Source organism: Cervus canadensis, chromosome 10 (assembly GCF_019320065.1).
Source record: "Cervus canadensis isolate Bull #8, Minnesota chromosome 10, ASM1932006v1, whole genome shotgun sequence".
NCBI classification, from domain to species: Eukaryota; Metazoa; Chordata; class Mammalia; order Artiodactyla; family Cervidae; genus Cervus; species Cervus canadensis.
In genome coordinates this window covers 27,775,218-27,788,702 of record NC_057395.1, presented here as the reverse complement: position 1 = coordinate 27,788,702, position 13,485 = coordinate 27,775,218, and the positions used below count along the sequence as shown (strand labels likewise).

General features: G+C 42.1%; 1 protein-coding gene across 6 annotated transcripts in view; it reads left to right on the top strand.

The window, feature by feature from the left end:
• PRTFDC1 (phosphoribosyl transferase domain containing 1) overlaps positions 1-13,485 on the top strand; it is a 124,957-nt gene that overhangs the window by 70,883 nt on the left and 40,589 nt on the right. For all 6 annotated transcript variants that reach the window (XR_006271498.1, XM_043479089.1, XM_043479087.1 and 3 more), the window contains exon 4: positions 5,697-5,762. Coding sequence is in view for 5 of the 6 variants with exons in the window: in XM_043479089.1 (XP_043335024.1) it covers positions 5,697-5,762 (66 nt within the window). In the remaining variant the exon portion in view is untranslated. The remainder of the gene's footprint in view (positions 1-5,696; positions 5,763-13,485) is intronic.

Sequence of the window (13,485 nt, the reverse complement as noted above, 5' to 3'; positions counted from 1 at the left end):
CCAAGTGCTGCCTGAGAACACCTAGTGTTGTCCTGTGGGTAGTGGAAGAGATATTAAAAATACAGCAGACACGTGTATGCAGATACTTCAGTGTAGCTCAGCAAACACTGGCTGCCACTTTGTGCCGGCCACAGGGGTGTAATTAGGATGAAAATCAGGCTGTTTGTGCTGAAGTTTTCATGCCACTGGCATTTGCTGCATTCTCAGAAAATTGTAGTTGGACGTGATCTTTTGACATTTAGAGAGTGTTATCAGACACAGATCAAGTCCAGAGGACTCCAGGAAAGCTTCCTAGAAGAGATCATGCCTGAACTGAGTCTTGAGGAAAGAGTACGAATTACTCCTTTGAAGAAAGACAGAGAGATGAGACAGGAGCAGCCACCAGCCAAGACGTAGCTGAAGGAGGAAGCAGTACATCGTGTGCTGGGGACGCCTAGGATCTCATGCAGCACGGTGATGCGTGATGATGTGTCATGAGTAAGTTGTCACTAATCATACTTATCAATATTTGCAGATATTGAGTTCTCCTATAAATTGGTATGAAATCTTAGTCAAGGTTCTGTTGTTGACAAGTAGTGTAAATCTATTTTAAATTACCTTAAGCTAAGATGGTGAATCAAAGGGAAGAATTGGAGCAGCTTATGATCCCCAAGCAAAAATGCAGCCAGGGTTGGGAAAATTACCAGGAGCCCAGCCATCCAGTCTCCTGTTCTACAGATCGTCAGCTGCCATCTTGTGAAGCAATTTCAGGGTTAACTCTTTGCTGTACTGACTGTAAACGGCTCCTACAAAGAATAGATGGGAGGTGACAAGGACAAAACTGGGTCCAAGCATGATTTCCAGGTGGCTTCTGTCCACTGAGGAGAAGGATGAAAACAGCAGAGTGCAGTGATGTGGGTAATTATACCCACAAAATGGTCCACTCTAAAGATTCAGACACCACAGCTTGGGAGCTGGGGGATCACTGAGAAACCCTGAAGGAACGTACACTGGAGCTTTTTTTAACCAAGACTGTAGCCCTGAGGCACAGTTGCCACAGAAGGACAGGAGTCCTCCTCAACCACACGCCTCACAGGCGGCCGTCAGCCTCAGAAAGCTTAACCTCAGGGCATGAGGCATTCGCGTATCAGTCATGGGCTCAATGAACTGTTCGAAGAATCATCATAAGGTCCAAGTTGAGAAACTTGGGTAGACATGCAAGTTTCTTAGACTAAAAGTAGATGATGGTCCTGAGGTAAGCCAAGGCTTTAGGAACTGCTTCTTGTTACGCACCAGGTACTAAGTGCTCAGTTCGTATTAATTCATTTACTCCTCCCAATAATCCTAGGAGGTAGGAACTATTAACATTGACATTCTCTTTTTATAGATGAGTACACTAAAGTACTGAAAGGTTAAGTAGCTTTCTCAAGGTTGGACAACTCAGAGAAGGTGGGGCTGGGACTGGAACCCAGGCAGTCTGGTCCCCAAGGCCATGTAGGGACACCAGCTGCCTGTTTACCGGTCACCGTGTTTTCCTTTCTCACAGCTCATCCACATATTGTAAGAATGAGGTTCTAAACAAAAATGATCTCAGAAACAAAGGGATATTTAAATGAGCAGGAACCAAAAAGATGTCAAGTCTGTTTAAAAGGAAGCAAAAATATTGACATAGGAGTTTTCAAACTTTTTGGCTCCCACCATCGTACCTTGAGGGAAGATTCCCCGGAGGAGGGCATGGCAACGCACTCCAGTATTCTTGCCTGGAGAATCCCATGGGCAGAGGAGCCCGGGGGGCTACAGTCCATGGGATCACACAGAGTTGGACATGACTGAAGTGACTTGGCATATCTTACCTTGAACCCAGTCAATACAACAGAGATAAGTGGAGCTTCTCTGGGTGAAGCAAAGGGCAGACATACAAGCCACTGCCCTGTGACCTCCACTTTGACTCTAGGTGGCTTAAGGGACTCAGGGACCCAGTTAAGGGTCATGTCCTACATCCACCACTGGTTGAAAAGGAAACACTGGAACTGATTCATCTCTCCTTGTTATCTGATCTGGTACCACATGTTAGAGTTTTTGAAAAATTTTTCAACACTTTGCAACATTTTCATTAGAAGCTCGCCACTTTGATCATTGAAACTTCTTATAATGAACTGTTTGTATTTTTTTTTAATATTTCCTTACTTATTTGTTATTTTTGGCTGTGCTGCATCTTTGTTGCTACACATGGGCTTTCTCTAGTTGCGCCGAGCAAGCTCTACTTTGGCGTTGCAGTGTGCAGGCTTCTCACTGCTGTGGCTTCTCTTGTTGCAAAGAGCAGGCTCTAGAGCCCAGACTCAGTAGTTTCAATACATGGACTTATTTGCCCAGCAACATGTGGAATCTCCCCAGATGAGGGATCGAACGTGTGTCCCCTGCATTGACGGCAGTCTCAACCACTGATTACAGGGAAGTGCTATAAGGAACTGTTTTGGTTGGGGGTTTGCCTCTCTATTCGATATAGTGTCGTTGACCTTACTGAGCAGAGGAGAATAGCTGAGAGGAAGGATGAGGCTGAAAAGAAGAGGGAAAAAAGCAAAGTTAAGGCATCTGTGGAGGCTGAGAATGTTGAGAAAGTCTGTGCGTGTATGGATTCTGAAACACGTCTCTCTGACTTTGGAAATGAGTGGCTGAGAGAGTGATTTTTTTGTTTATTTGTTTTCTTCACTCATCCCCTTCCCGTTCCTCAAAAGGAACTCAGGATATTTATTCTTACTTGGCTATGTGTTTTCCTGAACATTATCTAAACAGTCCAAATTCTCTTTTGTACGAGCAGTCACTGTACATGCTAAGCTCTTTTTTGTACCTGGAGACCAGGTCACCAAAACTAGTAATTTCCAATATGTTTCTTTCTGAGGATGCCTGGACTAAATGTCGGAGACTTCCTTTGCTCTTTATTCATTTGTTTTAATTTTTTTAATTGGAGTATAATTGCAATGTTGTGTTAGTTTCTCCTGTACAACAGCGTGAACCAGCTATATGTATACATATATCCCTCCCTCTGGAGCCTCCCTCCCACCCTTCCTTCGCCATTTAAATAAATCCACACAACCATTACCAGCGTTTCTACCAAGGTGTGTATTTCTCCTAGCCATTTCAGCGTATATATTTTACTTCCTTAGTACAACCAGGACCCAGTTCTTCTCCATGGTACTCTCAAAGGTGCACTATTAATTTCTACCTTCTAGGAATGTTGTGGGGGATGGGGGTTGTTAACACAAGAATAATACCTCAAGCCAGGCAATTCTAGAACTGAACTGGTTTCCCTCACTTACCTTTTTTGGGCAAGCTACTCTAACTTTTATTGCCTCCAGTTCCTCATTTGTAAATTGGGGATTAAATAATACCTATTCTGAGCTCTACTGAACCTTAGCAAGATAGATAAATTCATTCATATACAAACTTCTAGCATACAGAAAAAAGACAAAGAACCACCCAACTCTTGAGGCTTGTATAACTTGCTTTAAAAATCTACAGAGGTAGCAAAAGAAACTATAGGTCAGTCTTAACTTATGAAGATCAAATGAACAATCCCAAGTAAAATATCTTCAAATCAAAATCAATGATGTTTAAAAAAAAAGGATACATCAATCCTAGGAATAGAAGGATGTTTTTGAACCGCTGTGCAGAGTGATTGCATCAATGACCCTAATTAAATGGCTTCCCTGTGTCTATGTACTTTGTTCTGTTACTTGATGATTGCTTCTCAGATTAATGCTGGGCTTGTTCGTACGACTTGCTTTGCTAATGGGACAGTAAAAACTTGACTCAAGCAAAGGTGTTAAAAAAACAAAAACAAAAACAGCAAAAGATCAGTGGATTCTGGATAGTCTTTGATTTTCTCCTTTGGATATCAGTTCCCATAAGAAGAAAATTATTGGTTTTATCTAACTTATGGGGCACTTTCAAACATTTTAAGCATTGTCTCCACTCCTTTGCAGTTAGGAATAAATGCTTTCAAACTGGAAGTAAGAACATTTTAAGCTCATTTTTTTTTCTCTTGAGTGGTAAGGTGAAAAACAAAATGCTGCTTCATTGGCAAAACTATTATATTGGTTGATTGACTTTTTTTTTTTTTCCTTTCTGATGACCAGTGCTGTGACAGTGTATCTTTAGGTTTAGACTCTGAGTTCCAAGTGACAGAATCCAATTCAAACTAACCCAAGAAAATTCCTTTAGGGGAATGAACTCCCTCCCCAAAAGAGGCAGGGCCTTCTTGCCAGAATAAGGGAGAAAAGCACTGAACTGGCCAAAGCAACAGCGGTAACCGAAGATACTTCCTGGTTCAGCACATCGTATGTCTGTTCCCTTTCTTGGTATCTTCTCACTTAGGTTATCATTCGGATGAAGGGACTGCAGTGTCACCGCAGTCTTGCTTGGTCATGAAACCAGTTGCCTATAGGATGTCCCCTTCAGTTCCTCTGATGCATCTTTGCAAGGAAGCCAGAAAATAAATTGCTTGCCTTCTGTTATCTTTTCTGCCCCCATGTTATTCTATTGTGATATTTACTAAGAAACAACCCATATTTTATTGTGTGTGTGTGTGTGTGTGAGGTTTAATTGAGGCAGAATGATGTCCCGTATATGAATACTGTGAAAAGGAATGCGTATAACCTCTAATAGGACTTAAGTGAAAAGTCTTTTTTTTAAAACTGAAGTATAGTTGATTTACAATGTTGTGTTAGTTTCTGGTGTATAGCAAAGTGATTCAGCTATGTGTATACATATACGTGTGTGTGTCTTAGTTGTTCAGTTGTGTCTGACTCTTTGTGACCCCATAGACTGTAACCTGCCTGGCTCCTCTGTCCATTGGATTCTCCAGCCAAGAATACTGGAGTGGGTAGCCATTCCCTTCTCCAGGGGATCTTCCCAACCCAGGGATCAAACCCAGGTCTCCTGCATTGCAGGCAGGTTCTTTTACCGTCTGAGCCATGAGGGAAGCCTATACATATATATCTGTATATCTGTATATATATGTATATAATATTGTTTTTCAGAGTCTTTTCCATTATAGGTTATTACAAGGTATTGTGAAAAGTCTTCTAAACGGGATTCTAGTCTCATATTCCTGAATTCCAGAAAGTTCCTGAGGCTTCATCATCCTTGTCTCAAGATCTAAGTGTAATAGTTCCTGATCTGTGGCCTTTTAGACTTGCCCATAGTACAGATAAGGGATTGGACCTACGTTGGTAATGAGGAGAGGGGTCTGTAACCTCTCTGGGAACCACAGTCTGATTGTTCCCCACTGCAGGGCTGTAACTGGGGCTGTTGGCACAGCTGACAAACGCTAGGCCCCCTCCCCAGCTCCCCCCGCCATAGTCCCAACCACCCCAGGGAAGTCCAGGAGCATGACTGTCTTCTCCGATTCCATCTGCCTCAAAATAGGCTCGGGCACCTTCCATGGTTTTATTTTGTTCCAAAATTAGATTTGCTTGTCCTCTCCCCACTCCCTCCATCCCCTCTCCACACAGGCTCGGCTGTCAGCCATTAGGACGCTTTGTCTCAAGCACGGTAGCAGGAGACTGGCTCTTGGTAACCATAGGCAACCATGAATCAGGACCAGCTATTTGTGCTATATTTGCAAGGCACAATCCAGCTCCTGGCTGGGTAGATGGGGAAACGTGCTTTACAGCTTTTCTTGTATAGTAAAATGTTATCTCCCCCTTTCTGTTTAGAATGACCAGTCCATGGACGAGATGCAGATCATTGGAGGCGAAGATCTTTCGACTCTGGCTGGAAAGGTTTGTTTATGTGACTCTGCCCTGTGCCCACTGAGGCCTGGGTGTTGCGGGGAAATCAGTAACCTTCATTTCAGGTCAGCGCTGCAGTCCATTTAAGATACTCTCCTGGGCTTGCTAATTCATGCAAATGAATGTGTGGATCCTTTTAATGATTCCTCCTTTTATAAAACACTCCTTTTATAATGCTTCCAAGGCCTGACTTGGACCAAATCTTTCGTCTCCAAGCTTCCTTCCAATCTTATTTCAGACAACCTCACACTACAAAACCCCCTTAGCACTCCTTCTTCTCTTTCCCATTTTTTTTTTTTTTCCTACTCACACTTTCAGGTACCTCCTGAAAGGGAATTCTTTTCCTTTATTTGTCTGGTTTTCACCCTTCATCTCCTCCTGGGCACCAAAGCACTTTAGTAAGGCATTTAAACATGTTTGTTGAAGTGTTTAAAATTTCGGCAGGGAATTTTAAAAAAGGATATCTGAAGACTTTTTCATTTTTTAACACTTTGCCTCCCCCCACTGCTGTCCCCCATTGAAAAAAATATATCCCATGAGATTATGAGGCAGGCACCTCTGATGTTAACTTGGAGTTCCAAATCTGCCAAAGCTTAATAATTACGTGAAAAACTCTTTGGATTCTGACATAAATCCATGCATTGGGAAGGAAGAGTGTTTCATCAAGCAGATGGTCTTTGTGCAAGTGTGACCTGAAATGCAAGTTTTGCCATGAGTGAAAGCAACACAGAATTTGTTTTTGTTCAGCTCTGCTGACATTATTTGTATTCATTATCCCTGAGCAACTTAAGCTTTCTAAGTGAAACGAAGCAGTCTGTTACACAAGCTTAATCTCGTATCTGCAGTTGTTACTGGTTTGCAGTGCCCACCTGGGGAAGGGATAACAGCCATATTTAATAAGAATGTGTATAATAACGCTAGGAACATTGAAGAGCCACAAGGACTAACTGCAAAACAGCGTCCTTCCTCTCCTCAGAAGATAGCTTAGCATCTGAGTGTTAAATTGCTACCTAGTAGTAAACTGCGTCCTACAGAAACTGGAATTCACTTGGTGTTAATGTATGTATCACAAGGCCGCCATTTGATGTTACTACATCACTGCATAATACAACATCCTGGAAAGATTAAAAAAAAATCAAAGCTATTTCCAGAAATTCATAACTTTTAAAGGAACGCCAAAAAAAAAAATTGCACAGAAAAAGTGCAGTGTTTCTCTTCTGCCTTCTAAAACATCTTGTATTTTTTTTTTAAGTCGTTTTTCCTCTTATGTGAGCACTGGATAGTCCCTTCCTTTAGGAGGTAGAGAGAGGATAATGGTTATAATGTTTTCAAAAAAGAGAGACTGAGAAGAGATTGAAGAAAGGGGAGTTTCTTCCTGGGGGTGGAATGAGCAGAAGGAGTGATAAGGCTGTGCCTCAGTTTCCCCTTCTGCAAGTGCTGCAAAGACCACCCCCCTCATGAGAAAATAGACATCATGGAAGTTCAGGTAGGAGAAACAGCAAACCAGCCGACAGTAAGTGTGAGCAGAGGTTGGCTTCAGTTTTTTACTAGCACGACGAATGATTCGTCCAGGTTACCAGGTGCTGTTAGGTGATGTCTTTCCAGTCACTGTGTGTGCAGAGATATATGCATTCAAATTCATGGCAAGTAGAACTCCCTGGGCTTCTTGGGTAAATATTTCTAAGATGTATCAACATCGATTAGCCAGGTTCTCAGCTGTCATGACAGCTTAAGATTCTGCAGTTCAGGGTTCCTAGGCTCACATCAGAAGTCAATGTTTAATGAGCCAGTGTAGACCACACTCTGTTCTCTCACATACATCTGGAATCTGTCCATGTCTCTCCATCTCCCTGGTAACATTCCAGGTCTAGACCTTGCTACTCAAAGTGTGTTCTAGGGCAGGTGTCAGATAAACTTTCCAGGTCAGGGCAGATAGTAAATATTTTTTTCAGTTTTGTGGCCCATACAGTCTTCTGTTGCAGCTATTTCACATTACCGTCATAGCACAAAAGAGGCTATTTGCAATAGATGATGTGCAAACAAATGGACATGGCTGTGTTTCAATAAAATTTTGATTACAAAAAACAAGCAGCAGGCCAGATTTGGCCAATCAGCCATAGTTTGCTGACCTTTGGTCTAGGAACCAGCAAGGTCAGCAACTCCTGGAGACTTATTGAAAATGCAGTACCTCAGATCCCACCCCAGATCTGCTGAATTAAGTGTTCATGTTAACGAGGTGCCCTGATGATTCTATGCACATTAAAGTTTGAGAAGACTGGTCTCTAAGGCGAGACAACCTCTATCCCTTTTCTGGGCAGCTGTGAGCCACGCCTAACTAGTCTCCCTGAACTTCTGCCTTCACTTAACTGTTGTTAAGACGCTCAGTTGTGTCCGACTCTCTGCGACCCCATGGACCGCAGCACACCAGGCTTCTTTGTCCTTCACCATTTCCCGGAGCTTGCTCAAGCTCATGTTCATTGAGTCAGTGATGCCATCCAACCATCTCATTCTCTGTCATACTCTTCTTCTGCTTTCAATCTTTCTGAGCATCAGGGAAACTTTTCCAATGACTCAGTTCTTCACATCAGGTGGCCAAAGTATTGGAGTTTCAGCTTCAGCATCAGTCCTTGCAATGAATATTCAGGATTGATTTCCCTTAGGATGGGCTGGTTGGATCTCCTTGCAGTCCATGGCACTCTCAAGAGTCTTCTCCAACACCACAGTTCAAAAGCATCAACTTAACTGTTGCCACCCCTCAAACCAGTCTCCAAGAAGCAAAGGGATTTTCTTAAAATACAAATTGGATCCCATCACTTGCCTACTGAAAACCTTTCAGCAGCCTGTCAATTAGGGTTGTCAGACTTAGCATAAAAAAAAAACAAAAGCAACATGCCAGGTTAAATTTGAATTTCAAATAAGCAATGAATAAATTTTCAGTATAAGTATGTCCCATGCAGTATTTGGAACACACTTGAACTAAACTGTTGTTCTTTATCTGAAATTCAAATGTATCTGGATGTTCTATATTGTGCCTGGCAACCCAGTGCTCTGAGATTATAATCCAAACTCCTTATCACAGCCTAGAAGACCCCGATGATCTGGTCCTGTCTCCTTCCCGACATCATGGCACACCGTTCACCGCCTCCTCTCAGGCCATCACCACACCAGCTAAGCTCCTTCCTGCCAAGACGGTGGACAAGCTGTGACCTCTGCCTGAAAGTCACTTTCCTCCCATCCTTCAGATTTCGGCCTAAAGACTTTTGTGTCAGAGAGAGGCCTTCCCTGAGTCTCTAAAATGAGCACAAACTCCTCCCCTCTAAGCCCCTGTCCCCCTATTCTCCATTCGCCTCTGTATCAGTACCCTCTTTCCACTGAAGCCCTTTCTATAATTTCTGGTGTTTATGTGGGGCTTATTTTTCATTTGCCTATTTCCCCACCAGGATATGGAAGGAGTGGAGGAGTGAAAAAAAAAATTCACTTAACTTTCTTTCCCCTTAAAAGAATAATGGCCTTCATATGGCTTGCCCTCCCTACCCCTTCTTTAGCTTTTCAGAAATAGGCTATCCATTAGGAGTTTGAGAGAACTATAAAAACAAGTTTCAGGAATTTCCCTGGTGGCCCAATGGTTAATTCTTTGTGCTTCTGCTGCAGGGGGTGCGGGTTCGATCATTGGTTGGGGAATTAGGATCCCACATGCTGTGCAGTGCAGCCAGAAAAAAAAATTTCAGAGGCCCTCTAGCATCTTCCTATCATGTAGAATTTATACCAGCTGGGAAAAAACTTGAAAGGCACGTAACAATGGACAGGTCCTTTTTTAAATGGTGGTAGAAGAAAGTCTGAAACTGCAATAAATATCTGCCTGGGATGGAAGATGTATTGGATGAATATCTGCATTGGAAGGGTTGGTACAGGTCTATCATCTAACTTCTCCCTTCTCATAGAGTAATCACACAATTTCTCAATTAAAAAATTCACACTGAAGTTACATTTATCATTATATTACTACTCTGCCGTGAACTTGTTCATGCGGTCTCTTTTAATGCTCAGCATCCAGGGAAGAACATTTAGGGGGTAAGGGGCCTTTCCACACGAGTCTTTTCCTTGAGCTTAAAGAAATCCGAAGAAGGAATGATTTCTTAGGATTGTAATTGTCTTAGAAGAAGGTGAGGTTTTACTTGGGACCAGAAGGTCAGGGAATAGTACAGAAGAGGGAGAGAGAATAGCATGTGGAATCGGGGAGGAAGAGGAGAAAACAGCAGAGCCAGAGAACAGGAGTGGCCCCGTGTGACTGAAGGAAATTCATCAAAAAATAGCAAAGTAATAATTTAAAAAACTGAAATTGGATTTGGTTTATAGAATATATCGGGGACTTCCTTGGCAGTCCAGTGGTTAAGACACCTCACTTTCACTACAAGGGATGTGGGTTTGATCCCTGGTTGGGAACTGAGATCCCACGTGCCACACGGTGTAGCTAAAAAAAGGAAAAAGCCAAAAAAAAAAAAAAAAGACTGTTGAATAACGAGTGTAACTTGCTCAGAAAAGCAAAGGGGAGCCCCAAAATTTGTTGAGCTGAGGTGACATCAAGAAGCTGTGTTTTAGGGAAATGCACCTGACCAGCAGACAGAGTTACCTGAAAGAAGAGAGAGGCTCCAGGTAGAGAAACCAGTGGGGAGATGGTGTGGTTTGAGCACTTGAACTTCAGGAAGTGAAGTGGAGTGAAACAGAAGGGATAACCCTCTCCGAAGGAGCAGGATGACGTCAGTGGTTCCTAAAGAAGGAAAGGTTAGAAAATCACCTGTGTAATTTCCCATGTGTTAGAAACCCAATAGGTTTACTGTGTCATTTAAGTCCTCTGTAGATGCCCAAGTTAAAATACTTAGGAAAGGGAGACTCCAGACAGCCCACACGCTCCTTTCTGTTTCCAGGCTTCTTTTATTACCTCTTCTGCCTGCGTCCCTTCCTTCCTTCCTTCCTTCCTCTCTCTCTCTCTCTCTATCTCCATCCTTCCTTCTTTCCCTCCTTCCTTCCTTGCCTCTTTCTTTCTTAAAAGCAAAAGGAAGAAAGCTCCCCAGAAAGGCTGGCTGAATCATGGTTCTAAATAGGTCATGGCTGCTGAATAAAGAGAGCCCGCAATGATTCATTTCAATGGCTCCTTCAGCTCACAGCGTTAAAAGCGTCTCGTTCGGGGTGTTTAAGCTGCCTGCACAACGCGCTCTTTGGCTGATTTTTCTTTTCAAAGTTGGTTTAATCCTAGCACTTCATAAAATGTGTGTATCCTTTAAAGCAAGGCGATTTTATTCATGTTCAAGAGAAATCTCTGAAAGGGCAGAATAAAACCCAAACGCACAGAAACAGGCCCAGATCCGGCAATGGGCAAACATAGATGTGCAGGTTAAGTGCGAGATTTCAGGAGACCTACCACTGCACCTCCCCTGCCTCCGCCACCTCAAATAAGTTTCTAATCAAATGCCAGAAATGAAGCATCAGAACCTGTCAAAATTTCCTCCTTGCCTGCCTGAACTATTTAAATCATTCCTTTCTATTGCATTTGACTAGGCTGAGAACAGTCGTGGAAATGCCCAGTGACTGATGATTCTGGCAGTTTTGTGAATTATCACATAAAATGAAATGCTGGACTGCATGCCTTTCTCCGTGGGGTTTATAGTCACACTCCCACGCAGGCTCAGCACCCATGCTCAGCTCAGCATCACTCCTGCCATCGTCCCTCAGCGGGGTGCAGCCACAGCCACCAAAATACATTGCTGCAGATTAGACTGGTGTGCTGGTCGCTTTACATTTTAAAAGACTAAAAGGAATAACCTATTTAAGAAAACCATTCTGATTTTCATCAGTCTGTCCGTCCTTTTCTTTTTCTCTTTCTTCCTTCCTTGCTTTTTCTTTAGGAAACCCAATGGGATGAGCTTCCATCAGGATCATGAAATAGCAGAGACAGGACATGCCGTGGAGGTTCCCCATAGGATTCTTGCCTGGAGCTCCCAGGCTGCAGATTTCATTGGCTTTCTGGGAGGAAATGAGCTAGGTGTGATGAGATGACTACGACAGTAACTGGCGAGCATCTCAGATTCAGTGATGGGAGACAGCAGATTGGAAGTGTTTAAAGAGGCACAGTGTGTTCTAGAAAAAAAATTCCCAAGGCAGCCCACTCAAGAAAATGGGAATTTTAGAAGATTTCTTAATGCAAAATTAAAAGCAAAAGACATGTAATAATAGCTCAGTTAAGGAGGAACTGTACATCATTAAGTAGAAAGATAGAGGGGGGTATATGATGAGCTAGAGAAAGAAAGGAGGTCAGAATTGTTGAGTTGTTCCACAGGCATTTCCTAAGCACCTACTACATAACAGTTTCCATGTTATATACTGATAGTATAAAGGTGGGTTAGTCTTCCTCTCTTAGCTTGTGTCGCTAATCTTGGTCCACTAAAGTGTAAAGAGATGAGTTTTCTTAGATAGTATTGAAAAATGCTTCCATAGTTGGGGTAGTCACTTTCTCTCTACTCTTGGGCTACTTCTTACTTTGCAAGGCAGAGCCAGTCTTCCAAAGGTATTAAAGTCATTGCTCTTGTTCAAGGTAAGCTTTTCACACAACAGGCAGGCCACTAAAGATCCAGGAGTCAATTCATGTACCACTAATGAAAGGATTTGAAAACATAGCTTATGTTCTATAAAGGAAAATAAATATATATCTGATGGTTGCTCTGTAGAGCCAATAAAAAACTCTTAATTTTCTGCTTAATCTGTTTTCAATAGCAGATGGTTTTTCTATACTAGTATTCCCTTGCCCATCATTTTTGATCCTACTGAATAATTTTACTTTTTTAGTGATGTTCATAACCCAGGAAATTCTTTCTGTTGTTTTATCAACCTGTTTGCTTCTTGATCCTCCAAAAATCCTTTGAGAAAGACAATTAAACCATAACTAGTCAATGTTTTCCTCGTTATAATCCTTCTAAGAAAAAAGAGCTTAGAGTGGGACTTCCCTGGTGATCCAGCGGCAAAGACTCCATGCTCTCAATGTAGGGGGCCGAAGTTCAATCCCTGGTCAAGGAACTAGATCCCACATGCCCCAACTAAGAGTCTGCATGCCTTAACTAAAAAAAAAAAGAAGAAGAAGAAGATATACTGAAAACTGAAGATCCTGTATACCACAACTAAGAACCAGTGCAGCCAAATAAATATTTTAAAAAAGACGAGCTTCCTGGAGAAAAAAAAAAAGGCAGGAAACAGTAAGGGTTATTGCAGTATTATAAGACAATGGACTATGATAGGAAAAACAATTAAGAACTTCAAGAAAAGTAAACAAGCTCTAAAAAGAGATATAGTATACTACTTGACTTTTTAGTGGGAAAAAATGTAACCTGTATGAGAAGATACAGTCATAACAAGGTAACGTTGGGGCATGGGGGAAGGAAGTGAGATAGTGTGAAAGAATATAGTAAATAGATGATGTATAAAGTTGTGAGAATGAGAAATAGAAGTACAGAAAGAAAGACTCTTCTAAATTAAAGGACATTAAAGATCATTGCATGTTCTTAGACAAGCCAGTTACAACAAAAGCCATTTGAAATATATATATACTTGTGACCAACCTGGATAGCATATTAAAAAGCAGAGACATTACTTTGCCAACAAAGGCCCGTCTAGTCAAGGCTGTGGTTTTTCCAGTGGTCATGTATGGATGTGAGAGTTGGACTGT